General features: G+C 31.3%; 1 protein-coding gene across 1 annotated transcript; it reads right to left on the reverse strand.

The window, feature by feature from the left end:
• Positions 1-328: 328 nt before the first annotated feature.
• LOC107443594 (short-chain dehydrogenase/reductase family 9C member 7) lies at positions 329-17,609 on the reverse strand. Its single transcript, XM_071184925.2, has 5 exons — positions 17,447-17,609; positions 13,637-13,743; positions 11,004-11,401; positions 8,240-8,392; positions 329-2,956 (listed from the first exon to the last, which is right to left on the reverse strand). The coding sequence occupies exons 3-5, from the start codon at positions 11,329-11,331 to the stop codon at positions 2,460-2,462; spliced, it is 978 nt and encodes a 325-aa protein (XP_071041026.2). The 5' UTR covers positions 11,332-11,401; positions 13,637-13,743; positions 17,447-17,609; the 3' UTR covers positions 329-2,459.
• Between the last annotated feature and the right edge of the window lie 2,545 nt (positions 17,610-20,154).

The raw sequence follows: 20,154 nt of genomic DNA on the forward strand, positions 1-20,154 counted from the left end.
TGTAAATCAATTCTCATGCAAAATCATATTTTTAATATTCAAGTGAGATAGTAATGCAAAGTAATATTTAAGCAAGAAAGGGGAAAAAATAGTATCAAAATCAATCGAATCACAAGTGAGGAAAGCGGAATGAAAAATATAATGAGTTTGACTTCCTGAAGAAACTTGGAGGTGTTCAATACCTCTCCTTCTTCTCGGATGATTGAGTGTCCATCCCACTAGTGATCCGACAGATTCCAAAAAAATAAATACTTTTATTCTTCTCTTAATATTCCCTGCTTTAAAAGAATTGCTTCTCGGGGAAACTAACATTTCTGAATTACTATGCTGGTTTTAAAAATACTACTTTATTGACATAAATACACAGAGAATTAAACTACATAATTATACACTCAAAAATAAACATTTAGTAATCACGTGACTTTATGCTGCCATTTATGTATCATTTTGAGAACTATTTCGAACAGAAACAACTTACATCTAAATTTTAAATTCATTACTTTTGTATATAACTCATTAATACAGTGTTGCAGCAAATCCAATATCTAAATCTGTACTATCTAAAATATATCTACAATATTTTTTTACTTTATTTTCTTTAAGCTGCTTTACTTCTCTAACCACAAAAATGTTTCTGTTACGCTGACAAAATATCAAACATGGTGCAATTTAAAATAATCAGCCTCTATGTTTATTTTTAGAATTCTAGCAAAAGATAAGGTAAAGAACTCTTGGCACATTAAAAGTCACAAAATATTAAAATTTAAAAAAGAGAAAACAAAAAAACTGATTAACTCATTAATACAGTGTTGCAGCAAATCCAATATCTAAATCTGTACAATCTAAAAGCTATCTACAATATTTTTTTTTACTTTATTTTCTTTAAGCTGCTTTACTTCTCTAACCACAAAAATGTTTCGGTTACGCTGACAAAATATCAAACATGGTGCAATTTAAAATAATCAGCCTCTATGTTTATTTTTAGAATTCTAGCAAAAGATAAGGTAAAGAACTCTTGGCACATTAAAAGTCACAAAATATTAAAATTTAAAAAAGAGAAAACAAAAAAACTGATTAACTCATTAATACAGTGTTGCAGCAAATCCAATATCTAAATCTGTACAATCTAAAAGCTATCTACAATATTTTTTTTTACTTTATTTTCTTTAAGCTGCTTTACTTCTCTAACCACAAAAATGTTTCGGTTACGCTGACAAAATATCAAACATGGTGCAATTTAAAATAATCAGCCTCTATGTTTATTTTTAGAATTCTAGCAAAAGATAAGGTAAAGAACTCTTGGCACATTAAAAGTCACAAAATATTAAAATTTAAAAAAGAGAAAACAAAAAAACTGAGTGGTAGCGTGAAGATGCATGTGGAAGCACGTTGTAAATTGCTCAAATTGTTTCCTCCCGAAGCAATGAATACAGTCACAAGGGGGGGGGGCAGGAATCTTATTTCATTAAAAAAGACCTTGGAAAAATATAGACTTAAAACACAGCCTATATCCATATTTTATGCATTACTCCGAATTCCCTAGTATAGGTTATACGGAGAAAGATACAAATCCAATAAAAAAAAATATCAGGTTGGTAACGATAGCATATAAATACAGATGTAAGGATTATGCATCAAATTAAAATTTAAAAATCACAAAGGGACTATAAAATTATTTAAGGCTCAGTGAAATGAAATGTCACGTTAGACAATGAATTAAAGGTAAAAAGTGCTAAGTCAAATTCAAAAGTTCAAATAGTAAAATAAAAAGATAATTAAAAGTCAGATCTAGGTTCAAGGTTAAAAAAAATCGAAAAGTTGAAAGTGCAAGAAAAAAATTTGGGAGATAAAATGGGACGAGTGTTAATCAAAGTGATGATTAAAAATCTGGTTAACTCTAAAGATATATAGGTTCTGTTAATCGTCAGGTCACATGAAATCTTTTAATGGGCATTTTATAATTTCGTTAATAACACACCTACAATAAATAGTACAGAACACATTGCATTAGATGTTCCGAATTTATTCCGGCTTAGGAACCTAAAATGATCGAACTTTAATTGATTAATGACTCTAAATAAACCCCAAACAATATAAAACAAAAATTAAATTTATATGCAGCCGTAAACATTTTGACCAAATAATAAGACTATAATTTATATTGATAATATTTAATGTGAAAAAAATTGAATTTTTTTCAATAATCGTTTTGTCGATGAGACTCTTAAATCACTAGGGTTTCATCCTAAGGAGAAAAGCAGTATACAAATATGTGTCCCTGGGATCCATGCTTAATACAGATTCTTGCATGTCCCTTAGTAAATGACAGCCTTCAAAAAAAGTTAGGCTAGTGAGACCAGACTTTTTTTATTGCTTGCTGATGGTACCTGTGTAAAAAAGTCAAAATGGTGCCTAAATACTGTGTATATGCTTTCAGAACATCTTACATAACAGACAATTCAAGAGTTCAAGATTTTGTTCGTAATCTTACTGAATAAGAAGTCAATAACGAAAGATGGCAAGAGAGCTAAAAAGCTGTAAATCATCCTAAGGTGAAAAGAAGTAGATAAATACTTGTCCCTTGGATCCACACTTAATACAGCTTCTTGCATGTCCAGCAGTAAATGGCAGCCTTCGAAAGAAATCGGGCTAGTGAGACCAGATTTTTTTATAGCTTGGCGATGGTACTTGTGAAAAAAGTCACCACAACTGTTTTGGTCTTCCGGCGACATGTTTTCCCACATTTCGTTGGCATGTTGCTCGTGGCGTGACATGATGGATGTCAGTTTGGCATAATCACCAGGTTGCACTATAATTACCCTGATGCCATACTGATCATAGAGTTCAACCCGGAGAGCGTTGTTTAGTCCTTCCAGGGCAAATTTGCTGGCACTGTATACGCTCAGACTAGGGTAAGCAAGGAAGCCGTTGACGCTGGTCATGGTGATTATTCGCCCTGTCAAAAATAAAAAAAAGATTTTATGAATAACACTTCAGCAAATAATACGATTTTAAATTATTCAATTGTAGGATAAACAGATGGAAGTTAACAATATTTTTACAATTTTGTTGGGTGTTCCAAACTGCAAAGTTCCATGAGAGTTCACAAGATACGGTTTGAACTCGATGAGATTTCCGAATAAGGAGAGATACCAACTTTCCCCGGATAGCGGGTAAATATTTTCGAGTGATTGTCTGTTAATGTATGATTATGGATTTTGTAAATTCGATTAATAGGGTTTTGCTCACCATCTCTTCTAAATAATCCGAAGACTTGTGTGATACGCCATTTTGTTACAGTTAAACCTTGTTGAGCCTTTTGAAAAGTCAGAAAAATTAACCGAAAATCTGCAAATTTTAGTTTCTAGTTCTCTACCATTTCTTAAAATATTTTGTTGAATCCGAAGCAGTTGGCATTTCTAACTCTGCTATCATTTTAAAATTTTTATTGGAATTTGACCAAATATAAATCTTAATATCAGATTGCATTATAAGAAATATGTTCATTGGAATACCCAGCAAAAAAGTAAAAATCAAATTTCATCAGGAAACACCATTAAATTACATTGGTACCAAGTGCGCTTAGAATACAAGAAGTAGTAAAAACTTACTTCATTTTTATTTTTTTAATTAATCAGTTATAACTACCTCCAAGACTGACTAATTGAAATTATGAATGTTTATACCGAAAATGGTCTTTAAATCCTTCCCCTTCTTTTACAAAATTATTATTTTACAAATATCATTGGCAATGCGTTTTACTATTATTCAACTGCGCTTAATCTGTTATTGTCGCTTTCGGAGGCAAATGCTGAGATGCTGCATTTTTCGTAAGCTTGTAAACTCTTTTTGTATCCACTTTCAGAATTCTGAAAAATCTTCTCCGTCTGTAGGTGATAGGACCAAGACTAACATAGGCTTCGTGTGCCTGGGGTAATATATCACCTGCTTTGCGTTAGAAATTGACAAGATACCCAAATAAGTTTCTACGAAAATAGACTAAAGCCAGCTGGTTCATTCATTTCTAAAAAATAAAAAAAATTCTAAAAAGTTTCTTCTATTTCTTAAGAACTTTTCTACTAATTCTGCTAAAATTTTACTCACTCTCATTTAAAGTTAGATCAGAGTTAGAGTTATGTTACTCTGTGTGCAAACACATCAATCCTTACGGTTGTGATAGTTTTAGTTTTGTAACACCATGCACAAACATCACTCCTTACTGTTGTGATAGTTTTAGTTTTGTTACTCCTTGTGCTAACATCACTCCTTACACTTGTAACAATAAGTTTTGTTATACAGTGTACAAATATTAGGCCTTACAGTTGTAACTATTTGTGTTGTTAATCCCTGTACAAACAGCACTCCTTAGAGTTGTAACTATTAGTTTTGTTACATTGTGCACAAACATCACTCCTTACAGTTGTGACTACTATTTCTTTTACATCGTGTACAAACATTACTCGTTACAGTTGTGACTATTAGTTTCCTAACACCAGGTACAAATTCATCACTACTTACAGTTGTGACTACTAGTTTTGTTACACCGTTTACAAACATCATTCATTACAGGGATGCCACAGGTGACTATAAATTAAAAAAGTGGTAGAAGCTGAACTAGTTTTTGTTTATTTATTATCTCTTTAATTAGTCAATCGTAACTTACATTTCAAATTATTCATATTTAAATTAAAAACACTCGTTTTAATGACTTTCTATAGTAAACTGAAAAAAGTATGCTAAGAAAAGTTGCAAATTTTAATCTCTTTTAATAGAATATCGGTAACAACTTTTTTTTATTTATTGGTGTACGTGGCAACCCTGCATTACAGTTGTGCATATTAGTTTTGCTACAACGTGTACAAAAGTAGTATATAGTTGGGATGTTGTAACTCAGTCTGATCATTTCTGACTCAATATCGATCGATTCGTAATGTTAAACGCCATAGAGAATTGGTGCTCGACCGAAAGTTTGTTTGACCGGTGGCAACGGCCTGTTCGCTCGATATTCAGCTCTGGTGTGAGTATCGATCGGATTTTTCTATGGGAAATATTTTCTGACTCGGTCTGACAGTGTTTCAAGTTGTTCGTTTTTGTTTGATTTTGTCTGCTCTTGTTTTCTTGCGCTCTCACGCGCCCGTTGCCACGCTCGATATGAAATAAATACGAATCAGACTTTTCTATAACAAATATTGTCTGACTCAGTCTGATGCTGTTTCAATACATTCTTTTTTTTAAAAAAAGTCGGAAATAAACATTTGATAGAAATGAAAATATAAATAAAAACTTACCGTGCTTGTGCAGTGCAGATTATCCTTAATGGTGCGGGCAGGGTGCGGCAGTGCGAAGCGTGGCGGGTGCGAGACGTGGCGGTGCTGTTTATCTTTCTTGTGGAGGAGGTGGAAGCGTTGCCTCAAATGGCGAATAGCTCGCAGATCTCATGAGATAAATCTCTACCTCGCTAAAGTCCCTCCTATCGATTGGGCGATGAGGAAAACAACTATGTAAAAAATGAAGTATCTGCAAGTGCTGGATCGTTCTTTCAATCTCGATATTATTGATTGTGCGATTAGGAAAATAATTATTCATAAAATAAAGGATGTGCAAATGCCCAATCGTTCTTTCGATCTCGATAATTTGAGCTGTTGAAATAAATGTCATAAGTATTTCACATAGATATGTATATTATTTTAAAAGAGAGAGATTAAAGATATAAACATACGTCTGCGACTCATGATGCTAAGTAATGAAGCACACTCTTTTTTGCAACAGTATTTATATGACTTTTCATCGGTCATTCCCTTTCATCCCCCGCATATTTATTTTGCACAGAATAAAAGGAACAGATGCTTATAACGGATTTGTGAATATTTATATTTTCAAAATTTGTCAACATGTGAGCATTAATTCTGACCTTGGCAATGAGTTGGCGCAAAAGTCCCCCCGAGCGCAATGGAATATAAAAGACATTAGGAGGCTTATTATCATTATATCTACATTGGTGTGTTACTGAGATGGATTTCGTGAAAAATGTTCCGCACAAACGAATATCTCTTATTATTTTGCTGAGTTTTGTTTGCATCCTGGAACCGCTGATTTTATCAAAGAGTTGTAATTACGACGGAGAAATAGTAAATTTGAATAATTCGAGTTGCACCTTTTCCGCAAATATCGGAAGAAGGTTGTTTTTCCACATCTGCTCTAACGGAACACTTTTTGATATTCGCTATTTCTGGCGAGACGAGCCGGGTTATTTAAAACCGGAAATCATAGGCGTTCAGTTGAATGAAATAGAATTTCGACGTTTGTGTTTGAAATGCTAAAACTGAAATTTCCAAGTTCGTGTGTGATAGTAGGACCTAGTCAGGCAGGAAAGACGTGCCTGGTTCGTCAAATGATAAAAAACGATGCATACGAAAAATCACCTAGAAAAATTAAATGGTGTTACTTGTATACCGCTCCGTGGTTCCTAGAGGAACCCGATTTTCAATTTATCAGGGGCTTGCCCGATAGTTACGAAGACGGGGATCTTGTTGTCATAGATGATTTTATTCATCATTTGGACGAAAAAATTGCGGATTTATTTGTCGGAAAATCGCATCATTCTGGATTTTGCGTCATCTTGATTCTACAGAATTTGTTTCCTCGCTCCAAGGTGATGCGCGACATCAGTTTAAATTCGCATTATCTCATACTCTTTAAGAACCCGAGAGACGTGAACCAGGTTAACTGTTTGGGGCGACAGCTGTATCCCAGAAACTCTCGCTTTTTAGTCGACGCGTATATAAAAGCCACCACTAAGCCGCACGGTTATTTAGTTGTGGACTTACATCCTCAGACTTCGGAACAACACAGACTGCGAGATAGCTTGTTTCCAGATAGCAGGGGTATTTACTGGACTTTTCAGCCGCAGTAATGGAGAAATTGAAAAAGCATTCCCATTTTCTCAACTATCTATTAAAATTATTCGGAAATTATTCTATTAGCACTTATTCGGAAATTATTCTTCTTGAATATTCATCGGATTATCTGGGATCGCTATTCAGCTGTTTTCGCAAGAGCAGATACATATAAAAAACGAAATAACTAGTTTCGAAAAAAAAAAAAAATGTTTCAAGTTCCGGACTTAGACATATTTTTTTTTTCTTTGGTATAAATAAAGAAAACATCTGTTTATATGCTTTTCGGCTTAAAACACAATTCTTGATTTAAGAAACAGTCAGTTTAAGAAATGGAGTAGTATATTATTCAGCAAATATTATTCGGATGCCGCCGTGCTATGTATAGGCAACTACCGCCTATCGATTATACAAAAATTCGACAACCTAGAAGAAGTAAGTAAAACATACTAAAAGAAAATGGAGCAATCATTTTTTAACAAAATGAATTTTTATTTGATACATCCCGTTTCATTTCTCATAGTGTCGAAACTCGTGTTATTAAACATGATCAACAAATGTATGCAAAAGAACATGCGAGAGTTTGAGGAGTATGTGAAGAAAATTCATTAATTTTCCCGCACCCACCACGCTTGGCACGCCGCACCCGCCACGCTTCGCACTGCCGCACCCTGTCCGCACCATTAAGGATAATCTGCACTGCACAAGCACGGTAAGTTTTTATTTATATTTTCATTTCTATCAAATGTTTATTTCCGACTTTTTTTTAAAAAAAGAATGTATTGAAACAGCATCAGACTGAGTCAGACAATATTTGTTATAGAAAAGTCTGATTCGTATTTATTTCATATCGAGCGTGGCAACGGGCGCGTGAGAGCGCAAGAAGACAAGAGCAGACAAAATCAAACAAAAACGAACAACTTGAAACACTGTCAGACCGAGTCAGAAAATATTTCCCATAGAAAAATCCGATCGATACTCACACCAGAGCTGAATATCGAGCGAACAGGCCGTTGCCACCGGTCAAACAAACTTTCGGTCGAGCACCAATTCTCTATGGCGTTTAACATTACGAATCGATCGATATTGAGTCAGAAATGATCAGACTGAGTTACAACATCCCAACTATATACTACTTACAAACACATCATTCCTTACAGTTGTGACTATTAGTTTTGTTACATCGTGTACAAACACATCATTCCTTACAGTTGTGACTATTAGTTTTGTTACACCGTGTTAATAAAAAAAGAAAAAGAAAGATGAGTAGTACGAAATTTTCATTAACCACAAACCCAATTTTCCCTGCTTTTACATTCAAACTAATGAAAATATGTGCTTACCTTTTGTTTTTCTCAACAGAGGTATGAACGCTTTAGTTAGGCGCATGGTTCCCAAGACATTAACTTGGATTTGAGTTTCGCATTGCTTCCATGTCTGCCATTCAAACAGTCCAAAAATACAAACTCCAGCATTGTTGATCAGAGCCCATAAATCTGTGGTAGAAGAACAATAGGCATGAGGAAAAAAAAATACATTCATACGAAACCTCACTAACTTAAAATATTAATTTTCAGGAAACTATTATTTCTAGATATATATGAAGCGTATATTTGATATAGCTGACAGATATGAAAAAATTTACGGTATAAATTTAAACAAATTTTTTTTTGTTCTATTGACAATAGATATTCCTCATTTAAACTCTTTCATATATGAACAATAGCTTAAATTCTCCCTCTTAATTTTTTTTTCTTTTTTTTTAGTGGAGGGGAGATTAGGTACGAAAAATAACTTGTCTGAACATATTTGCTCCATAACCATAAAATGTTAAGATTATAAGGTGAAATCATTTCCGTTTTTGACCTTACTGCATCGAAAACAGAATTGAGAAAAATTTCTTCCATTTCACCATTTTTTGTATAGCTTTCTTCACTTTAACAGCAGAAAAATTAATTTCCGTTTAAAAAAAAAAAAAAGAATTATGCGATTGCGGAAGGCAACTTACTTTCAATTCGTTATTGACATACAATTTTTGTATTTTCAACATTAGCATTTTGACGTTGTTTTGGAGAACTATCGTTAGAATGGTCTTCGGACTTCTCCTAATATGCCGTATTCTCAGATTTAGCTTTCACTACATATTACGATTAATTGTTTTTAGAAAACATCGGAGAAAAGTAAAATTGTTGGTATGGTTATTTTCATCTCACTTTTACTCGCCAACCATTGCTTTGTTTTGCGATTTGCCAAGTTTTAAACTTTTGCCATTAAATCAAGTACTAAGTATGTGCATATCAGATTTTAGTTAAATTGCAAGATTTTTTATTTAATTACTATGAGCCATGATGGCTCGGGAGATAGAGCGTTCCCCTTCTAACGAGATAAACCGAGTTCGAATACCAGCGATATCTGGTCCATACGAGTTCCACATCCGGCTTGCAACAGCCACATTGCTGACGAAAAATGTCTTCAGTGGTAGACGGATCATGAGTTATAGTCCCCTTGCCGTCAGGCTATCCATAGGAGATTTCCGTGGTCTTCCTCACCATGTAAAGCAAATGCGATTTAGTTCCATCGAAAATTCCTCCACGAAGGCAAATTTCTCACAATACTTCATGCAACAGTTTCATTGTCTTCTGAATTGGATTCAAAATTGCAAGACTACAGAGTTGAACATTAGTAGTCGTAAACCCGAAAATTGGGTCGGCTGTTCAACGATGGTTATAAAATATTTAACTATTACGAGCCATAGTGACTTAGGGAACGAATGGATTGGCCAGTCAAATCCCCTGACCTGAATCCTATTGAAAATGCTTGGGGTGCTCTTGGGAGAGCTATTGCGATGCGCCATTAATAAATTTATAAAATAATAATAATAAATTTTAATAAATTCATTTTAATGGATTTTTATCCACCACTATTTCTAAATAATTCGTAGGCTTATATAATTCACTACTTTATAGTATTGATGTCTTGTTATACCTTTAAAAAGCATACCTGCCAAGATTTATTCTTTTCGAGAATGGATTTTCCAAGTGGTAGTAAAACAATTACCAAAAAAAAATTTTACTCAAAAAGATATTTATATTTTAACCAGGTTGAAAATCGCTATCGTGAAGATAATAGGCTTTTTATATATTTGTTGTAATTATTTATATGTAGTGGTGGTCAAACTCATTTATAATTATTAATGTAACTCAAAAGGTTTAGTGAAATAACATGAATTTTGCTAGCACTTTAAATATGAAAAAAAAAATCTTCCGGAAAAACTGGAAGAGTTGGCAGGTATGAAAAAGGCATGCAAAAATAGTCAAATAATTGCAAAATTTAATCTGTAGTTATTTACCGATTTTTTAATTGTTTTGGTGTGTCCAGAGCAGTTGGCATCTTTGTAAATGACTACCAGATTTTAACAAAATTTTAGTTACAACATTTTTAATGTTTTTTTTTTTTTATATTTTAATATATAAAACCTGAATAAAATTAAATAGTTAGAAATACTGATAGCAATAGTGCGAACTCATTTTACTCCTCTCGATAAATAGCTATAAATAAAATGGCCTATCTACCAGTATTTTGTTTACTTTTTAACTTTTCTATCCAACTTCCAGCCCTGTCATCAAACCTTTCTGATATTATTAAATAAAGTTTCAGCTCAAAATTCTTTTGTTCAGCTTATGATGAACTGCTTACAAAATGAACAATAATTGAAGCACAATAATTCCAAACAGAAATACGTATCTTAAACTACATTTAAATAAAGTTCATAAAGGAAATTTAAAAAGAAAAAGTTGCCGGATATTAAATGTTTGAAGTAAAACTTAATTATAGAGATAGCTATTCACGGTGAACTTTCTAATTTATTATTTTAAATTTAATAATTCCTTTTTGATTTCGAAAAAATTTATTTTAAATCACTTTAACTACCTTTACATGTAAATAATTAACTTAATATTTTAAATCTTTGTTATTCATTTCAAGAATTTTTTAGGTGCTTATGAAATTTAAAAAAATTTCGTCTTACAATTATTAATGCAATTTTAATTTCGAAAAACTTCTTTCAAAAAATACTAATTTTGGCAGCTAAGTAATAATTTATCTTACCTTGATCATTCTGCTTCAGAGAGTCTGTAACTAATTCCACTGCATTCCGCACGCTTTCGTCATTAGTGATGTCTAAAGGAACGATGTGGACGCTATCTGGAAGCGAACCCTTAGCTTTTTCGGGATCCAAACAACCGGCGTAGACTTTGCATCCTAAATCCGCGAAATAAATTGCCAAACGATGACCAATGCCAGTATCACAACCACTAATAAAAATCGCTCGTTCTTTCGCGTCAAGGTATTGATTTCTTCTTTCCTGTCGCCAAAAGGACCATAAAAGCCAAATCAGCAATGTTAAGCCACCGATCAGCAATGTAAATAAAAACATATCGATGCCTCGCTCGATCAGCAGCTTTTTCGTTCCTTCGCTATCATAACGCTGGGGGTAACACTAGAAGCTGGAAAAAATAGCAGTTTTTATATTCTTAAAAAGATAATGAGAAACAAAAACTAGATAAAAAAAAAATATCAAACTGGTTCCCGTATTACTGATCAAAAACAACCCATTTTTTTATCATTTCCCCTGCTTCGATATACAACAACCCCAGGTATACGAAGATGATGATACTAATAACACCTTTTTACATCAGTTCACCTTGAGGGAACCAATACCCCCTATTCCCTCTTTTCTTCCCTCCCACTTAGATTTATCAAAGAAGGTTATGACCTTGAAAAATTGGAATCTATAGAAAGGAAAAGGATAAGAAAATTTTTTGTTGGGCAAGAGGAGAAAATATTCTGAAGCATTCCAAGTCGCTATGAGTTCGGAAAGAAAGAGTTATTCTTTTTTTCTTTTAAACTTGTTCTATATTGATTTAAAAAATAATCACGCGCGAAATACGTGTCTATTACCTCTTCTCAATATTCGCTTTCTAGTTTATCTTGCACTTATGCGTTAGATCGTTTGCGTTAATTATGGGAAAGATAAACGATAAGCTTACAGCTTTCATCGACAGAAAAGGGTTTGGATTGAATTTTAATTAACTTTTAACGCACTTATGTTTTTCAATGTAGGTGGGCTTTCGTATTTATAATTTTAAAACTACAGTTCCAATTTTTTTTTTAACATTATACAAATTTTAGCATCTGTAAAAATTCAAATAGTGGTATCAATTTTGTAATAAAAAAGCTGAAAATTCCTCAGACTCAGCTTTCAATTTAGAATTAAACATTCAAATCCATTGCCTTCGGATCTACGTATACATTTATTTAGAGTAATATATTATTCTAGTTGCTACAAACATGAAAAAAAAAAATGCAGTTTTCCACCTTAATATTTTTTTTTCGCCTTAAATTTAATATTTCTGTAATTTTTTTTTTCAGACGCTAACAAACTAACTCTAGTACATTTACAATAGGAAAGTTTTTGTAAAATTCAGTAACATGATTTAAAAATTTCAGTTATTAAAATTGTATTTATTTAGTTTTATAAATTTATTCGGTTATTTAGATTTATTCTCTGTATAATTATTTTTTTACTTTATTCATTATTTCTAACATTTTAAAAAATAAAGTCCAGAGTAAGCTAACTTAGAAATCAGTAAGCGTTTAATGCAGAGCTCTTAAAGGTCCGCTAAAACATTTATGTGATAGCAAAACTTGAATAATAAAGTCTTTTTTATTAAAGTTTTTAAAAGAATCTTCATAAAACTATATTGATTGCCATAATAATTTAGAAATTATTTCATACACAGAAATCTGATACATATAGAATAAAAATATTATTTTATTTGAATCGGTTACAAAATTATTGAAATTACCTATTGATTTAATGCTTAGCTTATTACCAGTTAAATAATTTTGGTGGACTTTTGGGAGCTTTATTTATGAGTTCTGACTGGAAAAAATAAAAAGAAGTGATCAAGGTTTCATGATATTGATTGTTATTTTATAGATTTTAATTTCCTTTTAACATTTGGATCATAGATAAGGTCAATTGTATATATGTATTTATTTTAGTTAGCAAAATATTGTTGCTTGATATTAATTTATTAAATAATTCCGTTTTCTGAAACGGTATCTACCACTATTCAATTTTTTCCAGACTGCAGCAACTGGTTTACTTTTTAACCTCCTTTTTCATTTATCCGAATGACATGATTGCTACGTCCAAATACATCAACATCTTATTTTTAAGTTACCAATCCTATTAAAATAAGATTAATGAAATAATATAAAAAGTAAAGCGTCATAACTTAAAATGTAAAGTGGTACCTACTCATTAAAAACAATTATTTTAATATTCTATTAATTGCTACTTTTAGCTTAAAATGAGGTCATAGCGTAGATTTTTTTTCAATATGTATTTCATAATTCAAATTTTTATAAGAAAATTTTTATTAATTTAATCCTCTAAACATCTATTAATTACGAGGAAATAATTTTTTTCAGCAGCAAATAAGTCATGGAGGAACTTTGATGAAAAAAAATTAAAATTAAATTTAATTTTAAAAAAAGTTCTAATCAATTGTTATAGGACAGCTGCATAAAAAATTAAAGCACTGGTAGTGAGAAATTGAAGAAAAAAATTGTTCTACAAATTCCTATCTACCAAAGTATATTTACAATTATAAAAGACATGTATCTGGATGCTCAAAATTGTTTAATTCTAAAAATTAAAATGAAAGCGAAACCTTCAAAATTTCCATCAGCCTCGTGAAATATTTGTCACCAGTTTCAAAATTTTTTCTGGCTGTGGTCAGCCCGAGACCTCCATAATGCTTTCAAAATATCAAGTTTTCTGCAAATAAAAAAAATAGCGTTTAGGTCTCTCATGGCATGGAAAGAATTCGGTCTCAAAAGATAAACTTTCAAAACAAGCCCAAAATTTCACTAGATTAAATTTTGCAGTAACTAAAGTTAATAACTTCTCTCGCAAAAATGCTGAATATTTTTTTTTATTTTTTTTTACAATATATATTTGAAGCATGGTAAATTTGTTTTTGGCCTTTCAATTTTATGTTTTGTGAATTTAATTTCAAATTATATGGGCATGTATAATTGGCTCTAACGTATAATAATGAAAAAAACATGCACGAGTTGAGTTACTCACGCACTAATTGATAATTAGCCGAGTGCATAGCTAATAACTTTTTTGAACATTACAAAAATGGATTAATAATAATATTTATAGTTGAATTATAAATTTTTTTCTATTTAATATTTTTACTGATAGATTGCTATACTTATAAATATGAACCATAAAATTTCCTTTAGCAAAAGTAGCTAAATTTAAGATAACCGCACCTTAAAACATGGTTTTTATTTAATTATATAGTTGTTCACATACATATCAGTAAAGTATTTCTAAAGCTTGGAAATGGCTGATTTTTTTATAGTACTATTTTATTTAGAGCAGCTCCGTTGAGGAAAAAGAATAAAAAGAAGCTACTTTAATTCATAGATTTGTTTCGTTTAATACTGTATAGATGGCAGCATTTAAAGTTTCAATCTAGGTTGTTTTTGTTTTTTTTATTAATTTGACTGAATAATATGAGGTTTCTAGGTAAGTGCCATCTATTGAATTAAAACAGAAACACTTAATCACCTTGCGTTTACTGCTTAATGTTGAGAAAAGGTAAAACTAAAATTTTTATGTTTTCTCCATTGCGTCTGATAACAAATAAAATTTCCTTTTTTAATTACGAATTTCTGTTCTCATTCAAAATGTATTTTTACTGTTCAAGAACTATTTTAAAATATATGGAAAAAAAATTTTTAGTTTTGAAATTATTTTCATTTCCAAGCGTTTTCATATTTAATTTACGTACTAAATTTGACAGTTAGGAAAATGGAACTCCATGATCCTTTTTCTCCGTTCTGTTATTTACAGGGAACAAGAATCTCAAACAGTACTGTACTTTTTACTTACATCGCGTTTATTTTTCCGTTTTCATGATTTTAGTGGATGTCCATTTTATATATTTTTTTCTGAATCTCTAATTACAAGCAAAAATATATTTTGGTATTTTTTAATTATGAGAAACAGTCTAACAGTTACTGAAATTATATAATTTGGCATTTTTAATTATGAAAGCAGTCTAATAGTTACTAAAAGAAATCTATTAAATTATAGGAATTATAAATTATAAAATCCAAAAAAAAAACTTCATTCATATTTAAAAATTTATCAATAATTAATTTTGCAAATTAAAGAAATTTCAATGATGGATAACTGTTTCTCTAAGATCTAAATGCTTGTAAATAAGTGCAAATTGGAAAAATTCTTATTTTTAAGTGAGTCGTGTTTGGAAGAATTTACCTTTGACGGAGAAAAAAACAACAGCATTTCCTTCATAATTATAAATTAATAAAATGTTAAATGTAATATTTTTCGTTTATTTATAGCTAATTTAATAGAAAATAACGAAAAATACTTTTTAAAAAATTCTGCGTCAAAGCGTTTATTATCAATTTTTTTTTAAAGTAAATCCTATTCCGCCATTTCGGATTCGTATGAGAAATTATATCTTAAGCATTCGATCAAGAAAATAAAAAAAAATCGGTAAATTTAGAATTTGGGTTACAAACATTTTATAGACCAGTGCACGCTCTTTATTAACAACCATTATGGGAAAGAGTTACGCTTCTTGTTTTTCAGTGGTTCAACCTATGGCCAAGAATACGATTTATTTCACAGGAAGGACCCAATTTCACAGGAAAGACCTACTTTTTCTTTTCCAAAAATTATCTTTTATTCTAAACCTAAAATTCTTCCGAATGAAAAAGTCAGGGGCGGATCTACTTAAGGGCTTTTTGGGCTGCAGCCCAGGGCCCCGTAGATGCAAAGGGCCCCAGTCCTCACTGAAAACAGTAGGTGCTATTTTGAATTAAATAAAATATCTAATATTAAAAAAAAAATATTATAAGGTTGGAAACCCTGAGATCAATCAACCCATGCATGTGCGCGTCTATCGAACGGAATGCTGCTAATAGGGCAGGTCACTACAATGGTGTATAAGCGCTACTAAAACAAAAAAATAAATCCGCGAATTATGTGCCATGTGCTGCGCATTCCCTTAACCTAGTTGGTGAAGAATCTGTTAAGGTTGCAACCGAAATTGTGAACTTTTTTGGAGTAGTGCAAAAAATATACGTTTTCTTTTCTAATTCGCCCCATAGGTGAGAACTGTTAAATCGTGAAATAAAACTCAAATTTACGTTAAAAAGTTTTAGCCAGACCTGATGGTCTTGTCATTATGATGCTGTCAAAGCTTTAAAAATTATTATTAGGACATTATGAAAATTTTCGAAAGTTTCAGCGAAAATGAGGATGAGAAAGTTGATTTCCGGAAAGAGGCATTTAATTTAGTTAATAAAAAAATACAGAGTCCTGGTTTAGATGTTTATGAAGGCAATAAGCTAATTGTGTCCTTGAAGGACTTCGTGAACAACATAAGACACCAATCAGATCAGAAGCTTAATAAATATGAAGAGAAAGCTAAAAAAATTAAGTACTAGTGTGGGAATAGACTACAATGACATAAACAAGAGACGCATCACTCCAAAATTTTCAGATAAGTCTTCAGATAAATTCTCAGTATACGGTGCAGAAAAATTTAAAAGTGACACGCTAAACGTTGAGTTGGATAAGCTGATTATGGTTTAAATAAAAGGAGCCAAGTCTATGAGATTTATAGCAAGAAATTCAAATTTTTAATGGATTTGCAAGACAAAAATATGGAAAACATAAATCTGGAAAGTGTATGTAATATTGTTCATTATTATCCAGATGACGTAGACGAGCATTTAGTGAATGGGTGCATTCAGTTAAAATCTTATTCAGTCTAAGCCAGAGTCTTACACCTCTTGCAGTGAAATTTTTATGCTAATTTATGAAAAGAAACTTGTTGATGTTTTCCCAAACGGCTATACTATCTTAAAGATTTTTTTAACTTTGCCAATCACTAGCTGTAAAGTGGAGCGCTCTTTCTCCAGGATGTCATATATAGAAAACAAATATAGGACAAAACAATGTCGAACCACACACACAAAAATGCAGAAATGTTGCTTTATAATTTATATAACATAACTACACATAACCTGTCAATTTCTTTTGCAATAATGTTGTACAGTTGCTGTTTGAATATACAAATAAAAATAAATAAATAAAAAATAAATAAAATTATTTTATTGTTTTCGATAGTTCTACATCACTATAGAAAACAGTTTTTTTTGACAAAATGGCTATTAGGGCCCCTAAGTAATTTCAGCCCAGGGCCCCACAAATTCACGATCCGCCCATGGAAAAAGTCATACAAATTTGTCGGTTACACTCATTTTGTAAATGAATATGATATGAAATATGGAATTAGCGAATACTGTTGTTTCTGTAATTCCAAAATTCATTTCAATGCATTCACACAAATACGATGCAGATATGTTTCCTCATCTCTTTAAAATTATTATAAATACAAAACTATTAATTTAGAAATGACACTTACCCAATAAATTTCAAGACGTATCGTAGAAAACTGTTAAAAATGTTATTTATTCCCAGAAATGTTGATTGTTTAAAAGAAGAACGGATAAATTATCAGTCTGAATTTTGGTTTTATAAATTTCATCACAAAAAATCACTTCCGTATTGATAAGTAATAACAATTTCACTGAAAACTTCTTTTTTTTCATAAGAAGTGGGTTATCTTTTTAGATACATTTATTAACAATACAGTTGGATTTCTAGTAACGAGTCATTTTTCAGAGTTAAATAATTTTTACACCTCTCAGCCCATTTGAGCTTGGCTTCCTTTTTTGAATGACGGTTCTTTTATTCAAAAAGGAATAAACTGGTAGCAGAAGTATTTCATTCTTCTATTTCATTGATTCTATTCCATCAATGAAATAGAATTTCATTGGTTCAATTATCGTCTACTCGTTTATTTCATTGATCCAATCCTTGCAGAGAGCTTGCTATTTTACTTTCTTTTTTTTTCTCTCGTTTGTTGTAAAATTTCTAATATCATCTCCCATTTCGGTTTTAAATTCATCTAAAGCCTGTTAAGAAAACTGAATTTCTATTTACAAATTAACATCAAAACAAAATCAAGCAAAATCAAAATTACATTTCTTTTAGGTTGTTAACAAAATTAAATTTCTAATATCACATGCCGTTTCGGTTTTAAAGTCATTTTTAAGCCTGTTGACAAAATTAAATATCTGTTAACAGAAACAAAATCAAAATTGAATTTCTGTTAGCTTGTAACAAAATTAAATTTCTGTTGACAAAATTAAATTTCTAATATCCCATAATGCTTCGATTTTAAAGTTATTTTTAAGCCTATTACAAAATTAAATTTCTGTTTACAAAATTATAATCAAAACAAAATCAAATTGAATTTCTGTTCACAAAATTATAATCAAAGCAAAATCAAATTAAATTTCTGTTCACAAAATTATAATCAAAACAAAATCAAATTAAATTTCTTTTGACTGAATTGATTTTATAAAATCCTCTCCCGTTTCGGTTTTAAAGTCATTTTTAAGCCTGTTAACAAAATTGAAATCAAATAAAATCAAAATAAAATTTCTGTTAACCTGCTAACAAAATTAAATTTCTGTTAACAAAATTAAATTTCGAATATCGGTTTTCGAATATCGATTTTCGGTTTTGAAGTCAATTTTAAGCCTGTTAAGAAAATTAAATTTAAATCCATTAAAGATCCTATTATTTATGATAATCGCTGCGTTTACCATATTTTTTGTCAGTGCGACCTTGGCTACATCGAACAAACTGCACACGTTTAAAACTTTCTTGAGCACGATCCATAAGTCCATTTCCAAGAATATGTGAAATTATTAATTGATGTTCATTCATAGACTTTTGGGCCTAATTCCCTTTCAACAATGCCGAAATTATTTCCACTCCAGTCACATCAACTCATCTTGATGCCCTGGAATCTTGTTTTATTCGTATGAATGCTGATTCCGGCATTAATTCCTCAACATGTCTCCATAGCGCATGGCTATGCAGTTTATCCCGATTTGCCTCTCTTAGCTACTGTGGTTTTTAATGTCCCATTTTTTTTCATTTTTATTTAACCGGTTTTCGTTGGCAACTTTAAAGTTGCCAAGTGGCCGATTGGTCAGCATGCCTAACTGCAAATCCCATGGTTGCGGGTTCGAATCCCACGGAGGACATGGATGTTTCTCTCTCTAACTGTTGTTCTCTGTTGTGTGAATGTGGCCAGCCCTGTTAACGGGTATCTTTGGCAGTGTGGCGTGGGTAATGTTGCTCGCCTCCGTGACGTAGATTCACAGGTGCCCTCTAGGTAACGATAAATGAGCAACACTTCCGGCATCTTCAGAGGTAAAGAACGAAAGTTCAGTGCCTGCCTTAAAAAAAATTATAAATAAATATAAAAAATTTTACATTTTATATTTCAAATAATGTGTGTTTCTTCTCATTTACTCCTGGCAAATCATGAAACTAGGCACCTATCTTTGGGCACTTGAAACATGTCGACTATCATTTTCAATTTGTATATTTTTAATGCGAATGAAGTTTTTAATAAAGGTCTGGCTACAATAATATTTCAATGTGTAGCTCAATATTTATTATATAATTCGGATCCGGAGTCAAAGCTGAGTGCGTTTATAATTCTATAGCTGCCAACTTTTACTATTTTTGTTAAAGATTTTTCACGGTAGGGGTAAAAAAGCGAAGTAAAAGTATTAAAGCAATCTCGCAAATTTTTAAATTTCGAAATCACTTTTAGGGTGTTCTATTTCTATTTCTCCATTTCATGGTAGCATAATAATTTTAAATCAATTATTTTTAAAGCAAAAATCATATATTAAAGTAAAAAAGCTTCTTACCACTGGGAAAATCTTTTCATAGAAATCGTAGGCATATGTGTTACTAATGCAAGGATGAAACTGGAGACTAAAATTGTAAACTAATAAAAAAGCAAAAATCTTTTAAAAAATATTAAAATTGACGAATTTTTCTAGCATCTATCATTGAATATTTAGTATAGAATGCAAATGCAGAGTGCTACTTCGTTTTAAAAATGAATAATTTGCATGATTGAGTTCAGTATTGAATGCATATGAGATTTTGTTCTAAAATTGAATAATTTGCTATGTATATCATGGTGGTAATAATGTTATAGTTTTTTTTTCTTATCTTAATATACATAAGCGCTCAGAG

The sequence above is a fragment of the Parasteatoda tepidariorum genome, chromosome 5, assembly GCF_982258835.1.
Source record: "Parasteatoda tepidariorum strain Cologne lab strain chromosome 5, Ptep-v5.0, whole genome shotgun sequence".
Lineage (NCBI taxonomy): Eukaryota > Metazoa > Arthropoda > Arachnida > Araneae > Theridiidae > Parasteatoda > Parasteatoda tepidariorum.